General features: G+C 45.4%; 1 protein-coding gene across 5 annotated transcripts in view; it reads right to left on the reverse strand.

Annotated features, from left to right (window-relative positions):
• NRP2 (neuropilin 2) overlaps positions 1-24,476 on the reverse strand; it is a 116,438-nt gene that overhangs the window by 16,728 nt on the left and 75,234 nt on the right. The window contains exons 13-16 of one of the 5 annotated variants that reach the window (XM_019652952.1): positions 17,651-17,913; positions 15,988-16,084; positions 14,736-14,756; positions 1,887-4,816 (exon numbers count right to left, since the gene is read on the reverse strand). In XM_019652952.1, coding sequence (XP_019508497.1) covers positions 4,536-4,816; positions 14,736-14,756; positions 15,988-16,084; positions 17,651-17,913 — 662 coding nt within the window. In that variant the 3' untranslated portion in view covers positions 1,887-4,535. Of the gene's footprint in view, positions 1-1,886; positions 4,817-8,299; positions 8,938-14,720; positions 14,757-15,987; positions 16,085-17,650; positions 17,914-24,476 lie in introns of those variants that run through there. The other 4 variants (XM_019652951.1, XM_019652953.1, XM_019652950.1 and 1 more) reach the window with 4 other exon arrangements.

Here is a 24,476-nt window from a genome sequence, read left to right on the forward strand (position 1 = left end):
CTGAGGCAAGACGGGTAATTGTGCTTATCACTAGAGGCACGAACAAGGCTCTAACCATGGATATTCTACTCCATTCTCCAGCAGAGGACAGGTAGTGACAGCTATACTGAGCCTTCTGTACTAACAGAGCTTCCTCTAAGATCTGAAAACCAGAGCCTGTTTCCTTTTAGCACGAGTTGGATAGGTTTCATAGCTGTAAAAGCACTCCTTCTTGGATCTGAGTTTAGAGAGGGGAAAAAAGCAAGACTGGCAGAAATAGGGTCTCTAAGACAGGCCCCTTTTCTTAAGGTCTTTCTTCAGACCTTTAAGGATGGTTCTTGGACCCCTGAGGAAGTCTCCTGGGTTGATGGAATGAATGTTCCTAATATACCCCTTGACCTCTTCTTGACCACATTCTAGAAACCTTGAACAGCTGGAGGTTGTAGTTCCTAGATTTTTTTCTCCTAATCCCTCTCTGATAGAAATCTTTTATATAACTAATCACTCACTACCCAAAGAGGAGAACCAAAGAAAAATATTTGTCATTAAGATCTGACTTGTTTAATACATTTCCCCAAGTCCCTCTCCTTAAAGTTCTTATGGAATGTTCCTTTTATAAACTGTTGCACCCTGATAATTATATGATTACTGTAAACCTGGAACTATCTTCATTACTTGCTCCAAAATGAAGTCTAGAATATCTTCGAGCCTTGAACATACTACAAATTCTCGTTTTGTCTGGGTGAGTGCTCATAAGTTGGAGATGAACGTTCCCCAGGAAGTAACACTTTGGTAGGCAAGGGGTAAGATGTCACTGCTTCTTCTCCAAAGGGAGTTATGCGTCTCCATAGAGCTGAGTACGTGATTCAGCATCACCGGCCCCATTCCCCTAGGGGACCCTTTGAAAGTAACAGTCCCATCTCCAGGGGTTTGCCATCAAGAGAAATTTTGCGGCAATCACATTGAGCAATTTAGCACTTAGCAACTTTTGCAAAATCCCACACCCATCATAATAGTTGGCTCAGCTGCACAAATTGGATAAAATCTCCTCTAACAAGCAGTAATAAAGACAACAAAAGGAAAAGCTGGTATTCCGCCTTAAGGAGAAAACCCACCTACCTCCCACAGAAATGCCCTGTAGCTCAGAAGGCAACGTGTGTGTAAACTTTGAAAACATCAGCTTGTTCAAAGCTTACATTTCAACTTTGTTCTCACAGGCAAAGGGGAAAAAAAACCCAGATGTTTGTATAAAAATATCATTATTTTATTACATTCCACACAATACATTTTCAAATAGTTTCCAATGTCCACAAGTTATTTTGACACACAGGCAACTGAGCAATGCAAGAGTTGTCACAGTTATAGGGAGAGGGGATAAGAACAGGAAGTTAAAAATCTTTTAAGTTTTCTTGTCTTGTTGTTCTTTGGTAATTTTCGGTTATTTTTAGGTGTTAGCTTGCCTGCTAGTTTCATTTTTTTCAAGACAGGGTCTTTTTAAAGATGGGGCATCAACCTCAGAAATATTACTGGATTGCCTATCCTATTCTGGGTTTCATCCCAAAAATGTGGGATAAGGGAAAAGACAATTTAACTTTATTTTCAGCCTCCTGTTTTGTCAATGGCAACACTATGATCTTTTTTCCTCTTTTTTCTGCCTTTACCAGCAATTAGGGGATGGCAATTGCTAGTATAATGTCAAGCAAGGGATTTCTCACCCCAGAGTTAGGGGATTCCCTCCTGGGTTTGTTGACATGAAACTTCTAAGGCAAAAACTTTACCAGCCTGAGCTAGACCTTCAATTCATTCATTCATTCACTTGTATGTTATGAGTTGCTATCACCTCTTTGTCTTCTGAGAAGCAACTCTAAACACATGCATGCATGCATTCACCGGTCCAGTCTATTGTGTGTGTGTGTTTTTTTGTTTGTTTTTTGTTTTTTTTTTTAGAAGAGAGTGACTCTTCCCTCCCTCTATGAAATAAAGAATTTTGCTTTTTAAAGATGCAAGGCGTGCTTTCATAGAACAGCTGCCCTTTTAGCCTAGTACCTGGATAATATTATACAATGAAAGTTGCTGGGGGAGAGAGAGAGAGAGAGAGAGAGAGAGAGAGAGAGAGAGAGAGAGAAAAGGTGTGACATCCCCAGCAGAAGTGCATCATGGGATTCACAAAGGTTTGAGCAGTCTCATATTCTCAACTATGGCATGTAAATAAAGATCATGCCACATGGGGCATCAGATAAAGATACAGCAAATTCACAAAGTTATTGTCTTCTTTTAAAGAAGGGAAATCCTCAAGGGTCTATGGTAACTCAGACAGTTGCTACACTGGCTGGATTTTCCAGGTGTAATTTCCTGACATCGCACCTCCATGGGGTGTCTAAAGGGATGTCAATTATCTCAGAGGAATGCCTGGCCTCCAATGTGGACACCTGAGATAAAAAGCCCTTCGTGACTGGCATGGAAGTCATCACATGGATGGCGTCAAGGGCTCCTGCCCCTCCTTCCCTCTCCCTGCTCCTTTTCTCATCTTCAGCTGGGGGTAGGACACGTCTTGAAATCTCAAGGTAGCTCACACTCTAGCCTTTCATCTTTTCTTTTCTTGGCAGGGCTGCTGTGGTTGAGACAGAGTAGCTCTTTGAAATAGAATAAGAGTGGGAGAGCACCATTCTTTCAAGAGGATGAAACAAACCAGATGCAAAAGTGAGTGTGTGTGTGCTAGAGGGACCGATGTGGATATTCTGAAAGAATGTTAAAAGTCTCTCTCTCTCTCCCAAGCAGCCAGAAAAAAATAAAAAACAAAAAATAAATCAATCATTAGCATTTTGTTCTCTGAAGGTACCTGGAGGCTTTCAGCCCAGGCAACCATCTTTGGAGAGCATCTTATGTTTCCCCAGTGGATTCCTCCTAGCATGAAGGTGAGAAATAAACACCCTCAGGCTGAGCCCCAGGACACTGAGAATCTCATTAAAATATGAATTTTCTATCAATGAAATCGGCTTCATTATTGAATCTATCCTTTGTACAATATCATTAGGTCATTTATCTCCAACATCCTTTTCCCTATGTTGCTTAGAGAGGACAAATGGGTGGTAACGGATTTATCTTCATTATACTTCTGACAATGCAGCAACATCTGGAAACGCCAGGCCAGCCTATGAGGGTGCATTTGCCAGATGCTACGAATGCTTTAAGGGGTAGCACATTGGTACATTTAAAAAAAATGATTACTCTTTATTCTCTCATAGTATTTAACTAAGTCAGGTGGACAGCCTCACATTTTAGTGGCTATAGATTCAGGCACACATTAACACCATGAAAGGAAAGCAAATGATCCCCTTTCCCCCGTATTTTACAAATGCTATTACAATGACCAATAGAATACCAAAGAATGCAGTTTTTAACCTTCTGACTCAACTCCATCCCATGTTGGGCACAATGATTCCCCTCAGATGAGGAGACTTTTAAAAAGACAACATTTCAGCCCTTCCTTCTCCTCCCTCTCCTCCATCCCCCTCTCCACTTACGCTACTGATTTTCCTACATCAGTCTCAGTTTCGTTATTCTCTATGACTTACTCCAAGATTGGACTTAAGCGATAAAAGCTAAACATTCATTATGAGCTTCTCTTTTATAAGGCAACATGAGACAGACTTGCTTCAGGGCTGGAAGTAGAGATGGTTCCGCTTGCACCCTGTGGCTGTTGTCTTGTTACTTCAAAGACGCCAGGAGACATGACCCCTCATGTCTGAGTGCATTGGGGGAACCTTCCTCTTGGGGTCAGGTGGGTGGGGGATGGGGAGAGGGATGGGCGGGGCCACACTACATTTCATGTGGCCTCTAGGATTTTAGGTACCTGGAGATGACAATGGTAGCCAACAGAAACCCAGCCAGAGCTAGATAAGGCAACAAAAAGCTTCACTCTCTTCTCCAAGTAAACAAAACTAGTACAGTATATTATTTTCTTGTAAAATGTACCCCCGGAGAAGGAACACAAGAGTTAAAGGGGTGCTCTCTGAACACGCCCACACACTCCCCCCCCCACACACATACACAATGAACCAGTCTCTCTCTCTCATACCCACACCCACACACGGAGCTAGTCACACGCACGAATGTATACTATGTACAAACACACAGATCCAGGGTTCCCCTCAAGTCTCCTGGCAGGCTGCTCACCGAGCGAGGTGTGGGGTAAGGCAAGGGGAAGAATCAGGAGAGCAGTCTCTGGAAGAAAACCAGCTGAGCCTTGAGCTGTGAAGTGCTTAAGGGTGTATCTCTTCTCATAGTCCAAGATGCAGCATTAGAGTTGGGGTTGGTTGGTTTGGAATCAACAAAAGGAAATAAAACAGCAACAAAAAAACCAAAACGAAACAAAACAAAAAACAGAACCCAAGGAGAATGTTCGGGATGGACAAGAATGCACAGGGTTTGTGCCCCAAGAGAGAGATGTCTGAGAGTTCACACAGAGACTAGGCGAGGAGAAAAAAAGTGCAAAATCGAGGCAACGTGTTTGCAGTCTTTCGCTTTTGTATTGGGTGCGGTCCTTGCTTCGGCCCTCAGCAGTGCGAGCTGCCGTCTTGCTCTAGCTTAATGGTTAGGGTGGGCTCCACCGCCAGTGGGGCCCCGTTGGTGTAGTGGGAGGTTTTGTAGGTGATGGAGTGATCAGTCTTCTTGGCCGCATAGCGGAACCGGTGGTAGTGAAGCACCAGGGCCAGCGCGACGGAGACCAGCACCAGCACGGCGCCCCCGGCGGCCATTACGTAATACCAGTAGGCTGGGATGGGCTGCACAGGCACCGTGTCCACTGTGGGCTCGGTCCCTGGTAGGAGGGTGCCCCCTGGTGGAGAGACACAGAAGAGTGTTGCTAGGCTGAGAGCATGCAGACTAATCAAAAAATTAATTAAAAAAAAAAAAAAGGAAACACACACATGCTTTGGAGGGGACAGGGGAATAAGATGGTACTGAGTATTTAGTTCCTGCCAAGCACTTTTAAATGACTGCTAGTATTTCCTTCTCACACATTATGAGGTAGGTCACACCCATTATACAGATGAGGAAATAGAGGCTCAGAGAAGTTAAACGAACAGTGGTTACACAGCAAGTAAGTAGTAAGTATGGGATTCAACCAAGAGCTGTATGATTACAAATCTCTTTTCTTCTTTCTGTTAAACCACCGTTACTCTATAATACATAGACACGTTATAACTCACCCAAATGCACGCACACACAGACACACACACGCACACACAGGGATATACACAAGTAAAGGATGTTGAAATAACTTCTGGGATTCTGTAAGGCTGATTCCCCGAATGGGTAGAAATACAGTATTTGGTCTGGCTGGCCAGTGTTCTCAAACAGTGCATTAATTAGGCTGGCTAGACTTGAAGGTAAATTCCACTTTGGCTTGCCAAGGCTTCCATGCCCATTGAAATCAGCCTGGTCTTGTCTAAACAGGTCAATTCACTGTCAAGCAAAGGCTAACAAATCTTCATTAAAAAAAAAAAAAACTGGATGGAGGTTTTAAAAATCTGATTGGGAGGATGTTGCAACAAAAAAACGTGGGCAGAAACTGAGAGTGGGTGTGTGAGAGCGAGAGTGAGCAAGAGCAAAGTGGGGGAGATCATTCTTAATCAAGCAAAAGACGGAAAGACCAGAGGAGGAAAGAGAAGCTAGCAGAGGATTTAGAAGGCAACCACATTCAAGGGCTGGCCTCTGGTTGCCATGGCAATGATGTAGTCGATTTAAGCCCAGGGTAACTCTGGGGAAAGACTGGCTAGAGTCCCACTTGATGCAAAACAGTGCTACAACTTGATTCTCCCAAAGATTTACATCAGATGAGAATCTGGCCCAGAATGGGACTAGGAGCATTTTGAGCTTGCCAAAACCAGACATGATCTTTACTTCTGAAAAAATGATGTATGCTTAACCTATGAAAAATTTCTCCCAAGGTGCTTCTATCAAGTGCCGGTGGCCAGAAAGATGTATCTTCTCTGTCCACGGGCCACCCCAGCGGGGAGCCACGGCCATGCTGCTGCCTTCTTCATGCATTGTTGGTCCTACTCTGTGGGTGTATGTCTGCTCAAAGCGCAGACAGACAGGGCTTATTTATATCATCAGGCCTCCTCCTTGAGACTGGGAGCTCCTGAAGCAGAAGAACTCGCTCTCACCTTGGTTTCTACCTCAGGGTACGCACGAAGGCGCTCAATAAATGTGTGTGATTAAAAGACTGAATCGAGGCAGAGACTTGTATTTCTGAGTCAGCGTTCACCCACTTCTCCGCTCTGAACACCAGGATTTCTCTCTTTGATTTGGGGAATAGCTGAGGGGTGGGTCAGACCTTCTGATGTCTTCTCAGGAGTGGCAGAAAAAATGAGAGCATTTCTTTTGGAAAAATCTTTCAGAGCCTGCCTACCTTCCCAGGCCTTAATCATTGGTTCCTCTAGTTTCAGGGATCCCTTTCCCTAAGGTGCAGGGGTCAGTGATGCCTCTCGGGCCTTCAGAAATGCCACAGTATGGGAGCTTTGACAAGGATGTGTCACACAGCATACACCCTGACAGCCATGTGCACAACCCCTGGGGTGGAAAGGCTTCCAGAATCCCAGGATCCCCACCATACCCCTCTCTACACTGTCATCTTCATCATCACCTACTCTATTTTTCTTTAATTTCATTACTGTAGCTGGGAAAGCATCTCTCTCTCTCTCTCTCTCTCTCTCTCTCTCTCTCTCTCTCTCTTAAAATTATGCATGGAAACAGAGAATGGGAAAGCAAGGTGCTGAAAACAGCTCCTTGAAATGGCCAGCTTTTGAGTCACACCGTAAACTGGTGTCAACTCATTATTCAGGTCACCAAGAGAATCTGCTGCCTGGCAACCATCCTGCTGTTGGATTTTCACGCGGACTCAGAAAAGTGCACGAGAAACAACAAAGTGTGCAGGAATGGCCCAAAGCTCCTCAGTGCCACCCCTGACAAAGGGCGTCCTCAGGTTTGCCTGATTTCAATTTGGTTCCCTAGTGAGGGCTGTCCCCTAATGAGGCTGCAGCTCACCACTGAGAGCAAAGGAAGGTGATAAATCCACAGGGATTAACTCCCCATCCGAAGCACCTGACCAAACCACAAAGGCAGGAGTACAAATTTTTGTCAAGCAGAAAACGGACACAACTGCCCACGTTCTCTCCGTCACCACTTAGTCTCAATTCAAAGGTGTGCTTTCCTTCAGCCAAAACTCTGGTTTCGATATTAAAAACATACCACCTAGGGCTCACCGTGCCAGGGCTGGGGAAGGATGCGGCCAAATGCTACACCTAAAGTGTTTCTTACAGAGACAAAGTTGGGGCACAGTGGGGAAGGAAGCTCGAGGGGCGTGCTGGAGGAAAGTATGTGCACTGCCTATTCAGAATCTGAAAGACCCTTGGCCTCAGGGCTCTGCTACATTTTGGAAGACAAATTCCATTTTAGGTATAAGACCCTCTTCCCCTTTCCTAGCAATGTTCCCCTCCCCTGAAATTACCAACACGTAGAACATTTTAGTGACAAAAGCCATTTGGGGGACATTATATTGGCTCCTTAAACATTTTCTTTGGACGTTTGGAGATATGAAAAAAAAATACTACATGAACTTGTGCTTTTAAAGTTAAGGGAGTTAAAAAAGAGAGGATATACCTAACAACCTCTCCCTCATCACCCACAGGCAATTTTTGGGTGACCTGTGGTTGGGGGCCAGAGTTTCTCAGAATGTTCCCCAGCTAAAGAGACTCAACTCCCAGACAGGTAGATCCCTGGTCTGGAATCTAGCTCTGTGGCAGCCTTCAAGGACTGTATGCTGGGCCGGCCGAGTGGCGCATTGATTAAGAGCTGGCTTGGGATGCCAGAGGGCCCCGGTTCGGATCCCACATATGAGGGACAGTGACACTGCCCCCCACAGCTAAGATGCCGAACAACAGCTCAACCTGGAGCTGGGCTGCTGTGAGTCTCCGGCAACTGTGACGGCGTAGGCTGCAGCCCCTGCTGCAGAGGGTTGCCACGGGCTACCGTGTGTAGCCAGCAGCCAGCGAAAGCGGCCGTCCAGAAGCCGGCAACTGATCTGCCTTGCTCGGTAACAGCTCAATGATGGTGCCAACTTGGGCCAGTGAAGCAACGTCCTCCACAACTAGACTGAAGAACAAAAGGACAGCAACTTGTCTATTCCCCTTCCCCCAATTCCCCAAAAAAAATCTTAAAAAAAAAAAAAAGACTGTATGCTAATGAGGCTGTGGTTTGCCAGAAAAGGAAGTTGAAGGACCCATAGGGGTTAGATCACCATCTAAAAAGCACCTTCCCAGACAATAGCAGCAACCCAATGGATACCAGATGGATGGATGGATGGATGGATGGACAGAGGAAGGTATTCTGGAACATTCAGATTCTCTAGAAAATGGTAATGACCCACTGGTAATGCACATAACTGCTCTTCTTAGAAAGTGCTAGAGATTCTGCTAGCTCCTGCTGTGCTTCTAAATAAAATTGCAAAACTGTGGCCCCTTCGGGAAGATGCTGCCTGCACCAGGTACTAGGTTGGTGAGGGGCTGTAGTTTTGCCTCACTCACACCCTCAGTTATATGGGGCGGCCGCGCCATTGCTTAACAATAAAGGAGCCTGGGCTAGGTCCCCAACAGGGGAGAAAGAGCCCTCTGACCTTGAATGTGCAACTTCAACCTTGCCTAGCACTGGTGACCTGCATGTTCCCTTTGATTACTCCGACTTCTACTACTTTTTCTTTTTTTTCCCAATTGGAAAATCAACTCCTGAACTATTTTTCATTATTTTTCACCCCCCAACTCCCCAATTCTCCACATTTTCTCCTTGTGTGAAATAATGAGAAACAGACATTTAAAGAGTCAATACCTACACGTGTATTTGCAAGGCTGAACAGGCTTTCATCTGTAAAGGTTCTGAGACCTCTGGAGAAGGGGTGACCTGAACGCAAAGAATATGAATTCATCTGAATTCTGAGAAACAAGAAATTTGAAGAAGCCGGAGAAAAATTACACAGTGGGTAGTGTTCCTTCCATGCCTACTGTGCAAACAGGGTTACTGGATTAACATGCAATTGGGAAACGTGGCCAGTACAATGGCTACAATGAGTGGGCATTTCCTGTGCAGTGAGCATTGAGCTACGGGCTTCGTGTGAATTATCTTGTTTATTTCTCATGAGATGGAAGACCTGAGAACTTGAGAGGATATGTGATTTTTTACCCTGGCTTTACGTGGAGGAAAATTGAAGAGGAGGGCAGAGCAACACATGATGAAACCCGACATGGCACAGGGCCCTCAGAAGAAGTTCACACTGCTGGTAGTTGGCAGGGTCAGGACCGGAAGCACATCCTGCGCTCGAATCCAGGGCTTATATAATGATGGCCTGTAGGTCAGATCTGGCCCACCTCCTGTTTTGCACATCTTAGAACACAGTTCATTTGTTCACATACTGCTTGTGGCTGCCTTTGAGCTACAATGGTAGAGCTGAGTACTTGTGACACAGAGTCTCATAAAGCCCAACGCATTTACTATCTGGACTGTCACAGAAAAAGTGTGCCACCCCCCCATTCGAGCAGGAAGTGGCCCTCTGCCTTCCTGCGGCCTACTTCTGTTGGAACCTGTCTGAGAATTGTCTCAGTCAAGTCAGGCTCTCACTGAATCACTGAAAAGAGAAAGCATCTGTTACAACTAAGTTTACGACATGTCCTCTGGGCCTGGAGGAGTCACCCAGGTTTCCTAAAGAAATGTTTTAAAAGTCAACAATGGTGCGTTGTCTCTCTCAGAAGAAAAAACAACAACAACAAAAAAAAGGCTCATTGCAAATAAGAACTGTTTCAGGCCCGGCCTGCCTGGGGAGTCCTTTTTGGACAGGTTGAAAATAAAGTGTTGGTGAAGGGGCATTTCAGATAAAAGGTTTATTTAATTTGTGAGATTAAACAAGCCCCCCGAAAAAGGCTGGCTCCTCTAGAGAAGTTTACAGAAGATAGTAGAAGAATGTGGTCTGTTTGGAAAAAGAATGTAAAAGTACAAAATACCCTGAGAAATGACTCTTTTGATTTGCCTTCCAAGCAGTGAATGGAGGGTCATCAGGGTAGCAGAAACCGTGCTGCCCCTCCCACCCTAACCCCAATTATCTAAAATGGCCCTTTATTATTCATTTTACATAGAATATAGACCTACGTAAAAGGAACCTCCTCTGTCGGTGTTCTAATTTTGCTAAATTATTTCAAATCCAGGGAACTCCATGCTCAATGGGTGAATGTAGACACAAAGCTGCAAAATTTGTGTGAATGTGAAGTGTCGAAAATATTCGTTTCCTTCTCTCTCTCTTTTTTAAATCTGAATTATGCCCTATACTGCCCTTGTGTGAATAAATTTTATTTTGCATCGACTAGATAAATAAATAAATAGATAGATAGATAAATAAGATGCCTCTAAATTCAGATCTGTGGTTAGTTGGCTCAAGTCGCGAACACATCTCATTTCTTTAGTGGTACTTAGGTTTCTTTCTTTAAACTAAGGCGTGTCCTTGCTGTTCTTGGAGAGAAGAAAAGCTGGTGAGAATAACGTTCTTTCTCCCTTAGAGAAACTGACGCTGGCAGCTGTTTGGATGAATGGTAAACTTGCAGGGAGGGGATGCACCAGGCCTGTGACAGGAGAGGCAGCATGCACAAGCAAACCTCACAAAGAATGCCTCAGTGTCCCCTTAGGCAAGCTATGGCAGCCAAGCAGTTACCCGGTTTACACACATCTGAGCTCCAGGCTTCCTTGCTCAGCAACACCTAGCCTTCATCTGGCAGCTGGAGACGTGAGGGGGCGGGGGAGCGAGGAGAAGGAGTCACACAGCACAGCTGCCTATCTGGAACCCTGGCAGGGTTTAGGAATACTTCTCTGCCTTTCATCAGAGGATTACGTGCATAAACGCCGTTTAACCCTTGCTGCTTCTCAGAAGTGCTTCTAGTAGAGAAAGCCACGGGAGAAAAGAAGCCAAGAAGAGCAAGAATTTGAGGCCAACTCCAATGGGTCCTGTGCCCTGGGACGGGGGCCTTTATGCTGGCGGGCAAGGTTCTGGGAGGCAGCCAACAGAGAAGGAGGGTGAACATGCAAAGGGAGAGATGGGGGTGGGAAATGGCAGAGATGGGCCGGTTGGCACCAAGTAAACAGAACTTCAAACTTGATGTACAGTCAAACCCCTGCCAGCTCTGTCCCCCAAATGGGTCTCTCTTAAGGCTGCTCCCCTCTCAGCCCATGAGAAAAGCCCTTGGTGTTCACTTTCTCCTGGTTTTACCTGGATGAAAAGTGAGGAGGATTACAGAAAGCGAGACCCAAGAGATGGGCCCTAGGACCCTCAGAACTGGTCTGAGACATAAAACCCACATCTACAGTCGTTAACAGGAGATACTGACGTTCCTTTTAGCATCCATCACTGGTAGACACAGCAGCTCTGAATTCTTCACTCTAACAACCACTTTCCACGAATGCACCCATGCCCGGGATTTCCATGGGTATCTAATGGGTGGGGTACCAGACCGTCTCTCTGCCGCCGCTGTGTTCAGAGCCCACAGCCTCTAACGCGAACAAGAACTCTTCCCTTCCACTGTGAGCTGCTAAAAATAACCGCCTAGTCAACAACGGCAGATCTATGATTATGGGCTTTATATATTTTTACTTGCTTCTTTATTATTCTTTTTCCTTTACTGAATAAAAGAAAATATTGGTTAAGAGGAAATAATTCATCACCTTAATTATACCACGTTTTGTGTTTTTTGTCTTTTCCCTTTACATAGTTTTTCACTTGTTAAAGCTCAAATTCTAGAAAAAGATACATGATGGTACTATGTTTATAGCCAGTGCTTAAAAAAAAAGAAAAAATGCACACCCAGGCTACATTGTTTAAAATGTGACTCATAACAACAACAAGAAAAAAGTCTTTTTAAAAATCACATGACAACACAGCTTATTCATTCTCTCTTTTCTTTGTCCCTTCTCTACACAGTTCTCCTTTTCTTCACGGCTTGTTTCTCTTCATTACTGACTCACACCCTGGTATACAATCAAAGTGTACACACTAAGCAGAAAACACAAGGTGATGTGAATAAAAAGAATGTGTCTCATGGCAAGAAATGAGTAAGAGGTGGGAAATGAAAGACACTTCAAAATACAAAAGATCAAGAATACCTAATAAGCTCAGGACCAGAGGCCACTGTTATTGCATTTCCTTAAAGATTTACCTAGTACACACTGGTCTCTCTTAAAGAATAAGAAAGCTTCCGTCTCATGGTTAATTTATAATGGAAAAGAAAAACAACTCAAATTCAAGAAAACATACTATCAATGTAAATGCCTGTTGTTAATAGTGTTTTACCATCAACTTTCCATATCCTGCCTCTCCCAATCTGATTTCTCTTTGTTTCCCTTTCTGAGTGAAAATGCCATTTAATCCTAAGGCTCCCACACTACCACCGAGAGCGGGCTGCCTCTGCCCGGACCAGGAGAGGAATGGTAGGCCAGTCACTAGGTTACATAGAGCAAATGGTTCCCCTTTCCTCTCCCAAATGGAAAGCTTGGCTTGAATCAAAACACAGAGTTGCATGCTGAGGTCAAATGGGCCTCAGCGCAAAAGAAGACTCTCTGGCCCTGGGTTCATCTGGCTACCACATTGGAATTCAATGCAAAGACTGGCAATGGGATTGAGATTGTCCATTCTCAATTCTGGTCCTGCTCTTGATTCTGTGTTCCTGGGTCAAATCTCTGCTCCCCAAGACTTGGTTTCCTCCTTCCAAAGATGCTCGCTATCTCCCAAGACATCAGCTGTAGGCCAATCCATGCCACTGGTGCTCTGCCTCGGCTTAATCCCCCAAGCCAGCCCATCGGGAACACACTGGAAATTCTTACCTTCAAGTCACTAAGCCCTATGTTTATTTTGGCTAAATGAGCACTGCGGCTCGGATGATATTTTATTTATATATTTTTTACAAGAGAACATGACTGGACTGTGAAGCCCCACGGTAAACACAGCCTCAAGGAGAGCACATGTGCCCTGGTTTGTTTATTCTCTTACAGGAGCAAAGCACTTAGCCACTGTACCTGTCAGTCACGGACCCAGGCCTGTGTGCTTACACAGGCCACTGTGCGGCAGTGCCTGCAAGTCTTTAGCCAGCCTTTTCTGGGAGCTTTGAGTCTCAACAACCAATCAGAGTCCGGTGAAACAACATAAGCAGGTTCCACTTCCCCGGTATCAACATTACCTCGGGTCCTGAAGGTTAGAACTTGAATTCAACTGTAATCCAAGCCGTTCAGTTGTGACCTCAGCTCTCCTTCTAATGCTTTAGATTCGCATTCACATACATCTCACGCCCAAAGAGCGCCAACATAGGCATATGAGCACTCTTAATACTTCAAAACGTGCCACGGGGGGTAGGAATGGGGCTCAAGGGGGGCAAGGAAGGGTGAGAAAGAAAGACAAGGTATGCTTTGGGGGTCTGTCATTCACTATTCTGCTTGGCTCTTCCTCATCTATTGTCTTAGAGCTGTGGGTGATGAGTGGCGAATTAGGCAAGGTGACTTGGAGTCAGAGAACGCATCTAGGTGACAAACCAGGAATTCATCTCTTTCTAGCCAAGAGCCGGACAGATTAATGAGAGTGAAGATAACAAGCCTAGACTTCAGATATAAAACGGACTTCCCTTATCTCTGAAACACTGTCACCTATGGGGTTAAGGCCAGCCAGTACACACAGGGCCCAACAACCCTCACAACTGTTGGCATAAAATAGGTTATGAAAACCACGTCCTTAGGGGAGGGTTAGTGTCTCTGAGTGTGCTTTTACACCCAGGCCAACTAAAAGTGAAGCATTTTGAGTGGCTTCTCAACGCTTAGCACAGGAACCTGGGTGGGAACTGCAGCAGTGTCAACTAACTGGACTGCAAAAAGGGCCAAAATGTGAAATGCATGGCATTGTAACAGCACAGGCATAACCATCCCCAAGCTTGGCGTCCCTTCCCCTGCCTCAACGGATGAGGCAAGCGCTCCAAATTCTTTTCTCTTTGCTCTGCTCTATAGTGACTTTATTAGGAAGAAAATGTCCTTTTCTGTTTTTCAGTCCTCTATTTAAAGGGCTTTAACTCCAGTTATCAAATGTGCCTTCTTATTCCTTTATTAGACACCAGCTCCTGAATTCTGCAACTTTTCCTCAATAGGATTATCACTCTTTGTGTCTTTTCCCTAACTTTTCCCCCTCACAAAACAGCTTGCCACTGTATCTCACGGAGGGTTAATTGAGACTGCTGCCTTGATACCCTGGAACTGGAAAGAAACCATCTTCAGGCTAAAATAAATCATTGCCACCTCATTTCACTTTTAATTTACTACTGATTTGTTGTTGTTGTTGTTGTTCAGTCTCCCTACAGTCTCTCCTTTCTCACCACTCATGCATTTTCAGCCTCACTGCTCCCCGTTGGACAATGCAAGGCTGAAAGGTTTATCTGTAACCTATTTGTCTCTATTATCGGTTTCTAAACTTTAATTAAACAACAGACAGTGAGGATCTCAATCCCCCTTTCCCTGGCATCTACAGGTGTCATTGGTGCCATCTAGCGGTGGGAAGGTGTGGCGTCTGTTTTCTCTTCTGAGATTTGTTAAATTTGGGGGTTTATTACCCTCCACCAAATTCACATCACGTGGTGGGAAAGGAAAAGCATGCAAAAAAACAATTTTTTTTTTACCTTTAAAATTCTCACCTGCAAAAGCTGAGATGGGTTCTGGAAGAAAAAAAAAACCACAGAAGACATTTTGAGTTAAATAAAGGGGAAGAAAGAATTGGGAAAACATAGGGTATGATGAAGATGACTTCGATTAAGTTTTTTTTTATAATACCCCATAGAAAGTGTCCCATGTCCTCCCCATGCTCTAGACTGTGTCTAACACATCATCATCATGGGGGCCCGGTAGGTGGGGAGAGATTCTCCAAGTTGCTTTGGAACAAAAAGTCCTTTACTAGTGTAATGGGTCCCCCAAAGCATTGTAATCAGTCACTCACCACTGATTACTTTCTCAGAGCCTGGGTTACTTTTAGATGCCTGGTGCCTGAGAGTTGCCTGAAGGGCTTGGGGCAGTCCCAGGTGCTTCTGACATCATCAGGCACACACACACACACACACACACACACACACACACACACACACACACACACACACCTGGGACTTATGTGCCAAGCAAAGCAGTTGGCGAGTTATGACAATCATTGTTTTGACTGAAAGCAGGTCTGTTCCTTCTCAGGATTTCCTCTTGCTTTGGGGAATGTCCCTGGTTCTGATGGAGATGGTCAGGGTGCCCCCGGGGTGCACTGGGTAAAATGTGTGTATCCGGGGGGGGGGGGCTGGCACTTCTGTCCAAGGGGACAGTTACGGTGTCTTTCCTATACCAGTCACCTGCTGTGCAATGTTTAATCTTAAAATAACTCTGGGATTTGGGGCATGAGAGGTATTTACTTCACAGCAAAATCTAAAATGTTACTTCACAAGCCATAGTTTGTCTTGCAATTCGTTCACGTAAAAGAACTACTTGGGGAATTATGTTATCACTCTGATCTAACGCAGGTACTATTTTTGGTCACCAGTGAAGGCTTCCATTAAATCCATCAAACCTTTCCTGCATGTAATTCTGACTGGCAGTTATTCTCGTCCTCCAGCATTTTCTTTGCTAAAAGTTGGAGTCTGATGATGGGGTCTTGACACCCTGATCTACATCTGTTTAATGCATGTCTATTTCTGAATGGGAACGGGGCTGTAAGACTTACCCTCATCTCACACTCCTCGCATCCTGAATACAGCCTAAGACACAGCTACATTCACACCTCACCTCCTACTTAAATGGCAGCTGCCTTCCCCACTGGGTAACGACTGTTTGGAAATGGCGTGCTTCCTTCTCTTGTATATCCCAGACCTTGGTGTCTCATTTGGAAGAGCCACAAAGAGACAGATATTCACGTACCCATACAGTTCTCCAGCGGGACGTCGGTGCTTATCCGAATGTCATCAATGGCAATTTCTCCCGAACGTCCTTTTCCTATAACTCCCTCGAACACAATCTAGAAACCAGAAGGACAGGAGCCATGGTTAACTGTGCTTCCTGGTCCACACAGTGCAAGGATTTCCAATTTTCTGTTAACTGCAGCTTAAAACGTGTGTGTGTGTGTGTGTGTGTGTGTGTGTGTGTGTGTGTGTGTGTGTGTGTTGCTGTGCCTGGTACACATCTGTTGACCACATGGCTACGGTGCTTAAAAATCTTAATTTAAAAAGAGTTGGTTCAAATCAAATGCATATTTGAGGGGATTAAAAAATATATATTACAAGATGATGGATATTGTTGTCCAGTAACTCGAATGTATTGATTAAAAGGACCACAATCAGAGTGTGTTTAATGGAGGGTTAAAATTTCCCTGGCTATTTTTGAGGTTCCTTTCTCATAAATCTTTCAAATGCCCAATCCAGGTATTTGGAAACTCAGAGGACATGAGCAGGTGGGGGTAAGGTGAGAAATAAAGTATTCAGGTTTGGGTTGCCTTGGGGGTACTATTGTCTTATGGCTCCATTATTACAACTAAGAGGGAAATGATTTGTCTGTTTACCAATAGTTTACCGAGCACCTACTATGTGCCAGGCACAAGGACAGTTACAAAACTTAATAGACAAGACCCTCTCTGCCCGTAGTTGATGAGACAAAAATGCAAACAGGTGCTCACAAATACAATCCACTCAGGTTTATAAATGGGGACTCTGGTGGGGGTGGGGAGGAACTCAGGACACCTTACAACCTTGAGTGACTGCAGGTGACACACAGAAGCCCCTGGGCTCTGTGGTCTTCAACCACTCCTCATTCTCACCCTCCCCAGGTTCTCTCTGCAAACTAGCACATGTCCTCTGGCAAGCTAAGCAGGCAGTTGGCTGCCTCACCAGCCATCTGTTGCTGCTTTTCGTCTGGGGAGGAGCAGGTTAATGCTTTGGCTGGTTCTCAGTCACCTCTTCCACAGTGTGTCTGCTCCTACCCAAGTTTCAGCCACAGCTGTGCATACCCATCTGTGCCTCAGTCTCTCGCTCTGTGGGGCAGAGATAATAGGACTCAACTGCTGTAGCTGCTGGGAGAGAAACCACTCCTTTAGAGACACATCTCCCTGGTCTGCTGGCCACTGAAGGCAAACAGCAGCCCTTCCCTTCCCGTGTTAACACTCTCGCTGGGACAAATCTGGGAGGTTGTCCCCTCTCCCCCTTGGAGTCTGAGTGGCTTCACAGGCCTCTGCCCTGTGTGTGGAGGGTTTGTTTGTATTTATTTCCCTGGCTCCTGTGTCCCTTTGTCAGCCTACCTGATAGCAATCTAAAATAAAATGGAGAGAAGAAACATTTGCCGGGAGAAGATTTCAGCAATATAAAAGGCAATAGGAGGAACAAAGAACCAAGTCTGGGTGTAGAGATAGGCACATTCTGAATAACAAATAAGAGTGTCATTTAGTTGCCATGGCAACGTGAGAAACACAATGAAAACAGCAGCGCTTAACCACGTTCCTTAATGATGAATGGGCACAGCTCTTTGAAATATTGAAATACAGATCACAAGGACCCCCACGGATCTCCAAGCCCATCTCCCGTCACCACCCCACCTGATACTCCATGTCGTAGCTGGGCAGGATGAGCCGCCCGTGTTTCCACTCGCTGCCCTGGTCCTCGCGGATGATCCACAGGAGCTTGCTCTCCTGGCTGGCTTCGCGTACCACCTGCAGCGCCACCCCGCGGTCGCCGGTGGCTTGGTACTGGAACTCCATGCACACAGGGCTTCGTGGCAGGTGGACCGGTGGGCTGATGAGCCGCGCGTACTGGCCTTCTCGCCGCCCGTCACTCTGCAGCCGCAAGAAATTCCTGTCATCTGGGGGAAACAAACCCAAACAGAGGTTCCTGGTAAACGCTGGGAAAGACACCGGTGTGCAGCTGTTGCCCCTCCAGGGGAAAACCGGGACCAGAGTTTGGGTGTCCTGTTTATTCACGTCCTTTTTCTCCAGGCCCTGCGTCCCTTTCTGAAGGCTCCGTCAGAGCCCTAATTCAAACACTGGGTCCTCTTGAAGCCCTCTGAGTCTTCACTTCAAGTAGGTCCCTCCTGCCTATTTCTCTGCACCACTTTCTTTGAGACTCTTTTACAGATGGCACCTGGTGGGCCAGCCTGATGTCTTGGCTGGTGGTGTCTGCGCTTTTCTTCTCTCCCTAGATTCAAAGAGGCCAGACTCACATCTTATTCATCACTGGCTTCCCCAAAGGGACAATGCAGTCTATGAACTGAATTATAAGGGGATGAGGTGGCTGCTAGATTAGAGGAGGATGCTGGCCAGGTGGCTTATGCCTCAAGCCTTTGTCATCGTGGCTGGGCACTGTCCAAATGGAAGACATTTAAAACCTTCTGTCTCCACTGGTGTTACTAGATGGTGCCTGGGTGACCATAAATCAGAAGCCTAGTGTCAACTTCAAGCCAAACAGAGGATGGTGGCTGACAGGGTGATTCAGAGGACCCTGGTCCCTTCTCTGCCCAGCCTGGGGAGGCCTGAACTTGGCCTTTCTCAGCCAGCCAGGCAAACACAGCTCCAGTGAAAACAGGCTCTGCATCATCACTAACAAAGACTATGTGTTTAGCAGAGAACATAAACATGTTGGGGAATTAAGGTTTCACCCATCCAAATGTTTGGCGAGTGGGCCTTTTGGCTGATTATTTCCAGTATATCAGACACTATGCGGAAGACCGAGATACTGCTCCTGTTTGCAGACCTCAGGTCTTGCAGACACAGGTGTAGAGGGGACCTGCACCAGCAAACTCAACTTGTGCAGGAGTATCCTGGCCACTAGTACAGACAGTAAGTTGGCATGTGAAGAGAAAATCTCTCTGCCTCCTTTTGGCCGTGAAACATCTTAAGCTGAACACTTCTGTAAGATGGCAGGGGCACTTGTGCACCACACCCCCAGGACCTCAGACACTTCAGGCTCAGGCTAATTTGAGACATGTGCACAGAGCTTTCCTATTCAGCAGGGTTTATGATCACCCTGGGCTTGTCAGGCAAAGGTGGGCGAGGACTCCAGAGCCCTGAAGCAACTGGTCCTCTGCTGTTACTCCTGTTGACGTAAGCTTTCTAGTGAGGGCTGAGCCTGCGACAGTCCTCCCAACAGTGGCCCCAAAACAGTTCCTCCCAGCCCCCTCTCTCTTCCTCCCTGGCTACCCGAAGCTCCTTCCAGTTAGATTCTCTGGGATTATTGTTCTAGAAGCTACCTGTCCCTCAACTCAAATTAGACCAGCTTAGGATGCATAATTGGGATTCCAGTTTGTGTCCCTTTAACCATCCAGAACCCACATCTGTCTAATACCCCACAACATGAGCCTCTTTCAAGGCCAAAGTCAATGCAGATCACTAGGCAGCTGTCTACAGTCGAGAATTGTAATGATAGTGATCTGCTGAGGGAGGAGACACTGGTGCCACAACCAGACACCCAACAATCTTCTAAGCCTGTGCTTCTCCTATCAGATCTCATTACTACTACTATTAATGATAATAATTATAAGTCATATTTGCATAATATGTTACATGTTACAAAGCACATTCATATGCATTATTTGACTTAATCCTTGCTATATGCTTGTGAGTTCGATCTTATTAATCTTACTTTGCATAGGAAGCAGAATCTGAGGCTCAGAAAGGTTCAAGTGACTGGTCCAAGGTAGAGACACTACTAAGTTATAGAAGCCGGACTGGACATTAAGTGTTCCCACCTTCAGACAGTAGTAGGCTGTTCTCTTCCCTGACTCAGCCGTGCCCGAGGTACCTGCCCCAAGTCCGGGCAATCAATCACACTCTATTCAAGGAAAAGCGGCTTTCGCACTGGGCCCCACTCCTTTTCCCTCCTCTTATCTGTGATTCCTCCCTCCCTGACCAATCCAGCTATCCCACCTCTTCTGCTGGCTCGTATTTCAACATTAATTCCTCTCTTCTCTCAGCAACTCAAGCATTTACTGACTGTACCAGTGATTTTACTCTGTTTTTAAAAAGACTCGCTGCCATTGTTTTATGCATTTCAGCAGGTCGCCAACCACCTCGTACCTTGTACTATAATTTAACTGTTTCGTGTATGTCTTTCTAATTGCCCCAGATGATGACGAGGTCCTGGTATTACACTTATGAGGCTTAATACTGCTTCTTCTCCTGCCCACTAGTGACATGTATGTTCCACTACTTAAGAAAATTTTGTTCCCATTAATGACCAAATGACAAACACAGGGATAAAGAATGATATGAGGCTACACACTGGAAATAAGAGCAGAGGGAGAGGCAGCGAGCCTCTGGTAAACCCTCCGATTCATGACATCTCTTCACAATTCCCTCCCACCCTCCGGAGCCAACAGCCTTTTCACAGGTGAGGTAATAATAACAGGGTGACCTGTGGAAGCATCCATCCACAGAGCCACCAGTGAGAGCCCCCCATATGCTCCCACGCTCCAGTAATTTCCAAGGCATTACTGCTCCCACCTCATATATAAAGGAAACCAGATTTCAGGCTTATTATTCAGCCTTCTCCCTTCAGTTTTGCAAATAAGACCCAGTTGCTGCCTGAAAATTGCTTGGCAGAAATACTGTCACTTGTATGAATTTACATTCTCAAGTGGCAGGGGAATCATAGCATAATGGTTAGAATTTAGTAAGTAAAATGTGTGTGGAGGTGTGAAGAACTGGGCTGGAGGGGTGTTATCTGGGTCTTTTCTGTTTACCCATCCTGTTGCTACAACTTCAGGCACCATGAAGCCAAAGGTATCACAGACTGCCTCTCCTGGGGGCTTGAACTCGCCCCCTCTCCTCTCCCCTCCTTTCTTTCCTCTCTTCTCCTCTCTTTCTCTCATAATAAGATGATAATCACTATGCATGATTTAAAGGACCCCTGGAAGACCAGAGAGCTAATGCTGGTGGCGTGCTAAGCACGAGCAGCTGAAGGATCATAATTCAGTGCTGACATCTGAGCTAATCCACTAGTTTGCAGAATCTCAAGACGAGCAGGCCTCTGAATTTCACTTAGTTAAATCATTTGTGCCCCACTTGTCTGTTAAGTGCTACGCGCTCGGGGGAAGAAAGATGATATGTAAATTTAAGGAATTAGCAGTAGACATCAGTCAGAGGGACGCTGAGCAGCAAAACGTCCCTGCCTGTCACTGAGAGAGACCTGATTAGAACCAGGACATCATGAAGGAATGGCTCAGACCAGGAAAAGCCCAGGGAGCGGAAGAGGAAAAGCTCTGATGCTAACAGAGCACCTACTATGTGCCAGATATTGCACTGGAGGCGTTGTCTGCCTTTTCTTATGTATTCTTCCCCGCGAAATAGTATTTATTATTTTCTTCATTTTTACTAAAAGAAAACCAAAAAACCAAAAAAAACCCCAAATTGAAGTGTGATGTTTTTGAGACCCTAGCTAGAGTGATGAAAGTGGGATATGAGCCTGATTGGACTGAATAAAATTGCCTCTCATCTGGGCAGGAATCCTGGCCGAATGCTCATGAATCTTTTAAAGCCTCAGTCTTCCCATCTGTAAAATGGGTGTAATGACATCATTGTTGCATAGAGTTGTGAGGAGGAGGAAATGGAATGAGCCATGCAAAGTGCTTTGTACAGTAACAGGGATACAGTAAGAGCTCAATAAAAGCTGTGGTCTTCATTTCTACTATTATCGCTATATACACTGTCTCCTGTGTGTGCCTTTTTGTGTGTTGTTTTTTTTAGAACATAAGAAGAGCACCAATAACTTGGAAAGACCAACCCAAGACTCAAAGGGTAGTAAGGTTGGGCCTGAGGACAGTAAAGATGTTTTCTGAAATAAGATGGTTCTGTCATCCTAATCCCAGAAAACAGCCAGCCCCAAGCTGTGCATCATGCACTGTTTACCACATAGCTTTAGTGTCGATCTATGGGAGATGAAATAAAATAATTCATGATCCTGGAATGAGAGCGGGACCTCACGAGACAGTGTATAGCAGGCCTGCCCTGTTGCCCAGGGGACTGATGCTGAAAATATCCTCAGAAGAAGCTTTAAATTTCCCAGAGAAGGAGCTTCCATAGGCCATGTTGGCAATGTGTTTTCTAGGTCACAACCCTAACTGTCAGGGACTTCTTAAATTCAATGTTGAGCTTTCCTGCTGTCATTTAGACACATGTCCTCTTTCTGTCCCTGATGGAGCACAGCCAGTTTCTGTTCTCTTAGAAACACTGTCACTTGTGAAGAATTAAGACCTTTAGTCTTCGCTTCCTCAGGCAACACAACCCTTGTTCCTTTAAATGTCCACTTTCTAGGCCTTTAGTTATAGTGGTAGGTCTCCACTGACCCTTCTCCCAGCTAAGTGCTTCTGTTCTTTTAAGTCATGGCACTCACTTATGTACAGTAAGCACATGAGCTATGAGTGGAGTCTGCTTTTTTGGGACATCCCAATTTATGGTCCATTATGGCCAAACACAGAGGGATTTTTTAAGCACACAGTGGCTGTTGATTGCTTGAGAGAGGAAAGGGTTGGCATGGCATGGGTGGGCTACTTTAATGATTTACTTAAACTTTAAGGAAAGGCCCTGTGGATTGTTAGGAGGTTGCTCAAACCTGATCACTGACTAGCTGAGAGCCAGCCTTGCCTGCTGGAGGAGGCTGTCTTCTTATTTTTGTAGCTGATGGCAGTGGTGCCGGCAATGGAGAGCTTCCAACAAAAAGACAATGGGAACGAAATATGTTCAGTTGCTGAACGAGAATGAAGAAATAATGTCCCAGAGATATAATCCCTTTCCTCCCAGACCTGACATACTTGGGAGGCATTTTGTGACGGTCCCTGACTCAAAACATCTGTTGTTGCCCATGATTCAGGGAAAACAATCACTTGGGAATGAACAACAGGAGTTCAAAAGGGCAGAGAGGACGTGCAGGGGACAGGGTCATTCAGGCATTTTAACCTGCTGCTGTCTCTAAAAAGGGTCTCCTGACAGTTCACCTGACGATTTACGGCCACATCTGGCTTCAGCTGCGCAAGTGCTTTGTGAACACGTGACAGTGCTTGGCCCAACAGCAATGGAACCAACTGTGTCCACACCTTACCAAACCCTGAAATAAATCACCGGTCGGATCCTCCTGGCTATCACAAAGCCAAACACACCATCTGTCCAATACACACATCTCCTGGCTAGCATCTTGCCCTCCTACTAGAGCAAACATCTGAAAGAATATTTAGTGCTGCAGGAGATGTAGTCTCTTTGTATAGGTCATGCTTAAAACATGAGTCAGCCCCTCAGCTGGCCTCCCAAGACCAGTCTGTCTCTGTGAAGGTCCTCGAATTAACAACCAGTTAAGGGAAACATTGACTTTGGATAAACTCAGCAGGATGTTCTCAAGGTTTACAATTGACCTTTTTATGGACAATTTGAGGTTTCAGGCCTGGTTTTTGCTGGAGTCTACCTGGAGCTGTGTTTTGGTATGTCAGTTTTCATGAAGGTTTTGCAATCGAGGCTGTCTTATGATCACTCTCCCCCTTCATTATCCATCCATACACTGCCGGGAAACTCAAGCAATCATGACTTTCAGAAAAAAGGAATAAACATGCTCCTCTCTACTGCTGTCTTTTTAACAATGTCAGAGAAGTGTTTCTACTTCCCTCAAAGAAGGGCCTCTGTGCTTTCTTTTTCCAGTTAAAATTATTGCCTGAATATTGGCTTTCTTTTAGCCAAGCTGTTCCTGGTCTTTAATTATCTGTCATGGACTAAGCCTGAGAGGTTCCTGTCTCAGTATCTGCAGTGGCTGCAGAGCCCCAGCCAAGCCACAGCAGCCTCTTTCTGACGGCAATTCAAGTTCGTGCCAATCCAGTGTTTGGATTGTTCGTTGCCATCCGTTCCATCTACGGGGAATGTCTTTGGAGTTCAGAGAGTTGCTTTTGAATTCAGAGTCACCAGTAGCTCTCTGACAAAAACCAAGCCCATGGTAAGTGAGTTCACTCATCAATTATTTCCTTTGATTTCTCTGCAGCCATCCCACTCACCATACCGACCCACACTTCATCTCGTAGGCATGTCGACACCATGGTGAACCCCAGTTTTCTGATCCTCCATTCTAATGGAGTTTATTCAGTGGCCTGATTGTATCAAAACAGGCCCGTGCCTACCTACCCCTTACATTTGATGGGAGGACCACCACTTCCAAAATTCGAATATTTCGCAAGAACACTGTATTCTTAATTTATTCCCACTGGAGCTTGTCTTTGAATCCAGAGTAAAGATGCTGTTCTCTCAATCCAATAAATATATAAATGTTGGGCAGTCAAAGCTCTTCCATAATGGCATACTACTCCAAATAGGCATTGCCTATTTTCCTTATATCACTTCCATGATTTAAAGTTATTCAAATGAAGTAATATTGTCATCATCCTTCATGAGGTCAACA

This window comes from Hipposideros armiger, unplaced genomic scaffold, assembly GCF_001890085.2.
Source record: "Hipposideros armiger isolate ML-2016 unplaced genomic scaffold, ASM189008v1 scaffold_190, whole genome shotgun sequence".
Taxonomy (NCBI): domain Eukaryota; kingdom Metazoa; phylum Chordata; class Mammalia; order Chiroptera; family Hipposideridae; genus Hipposideros; species Hipposideros armiger.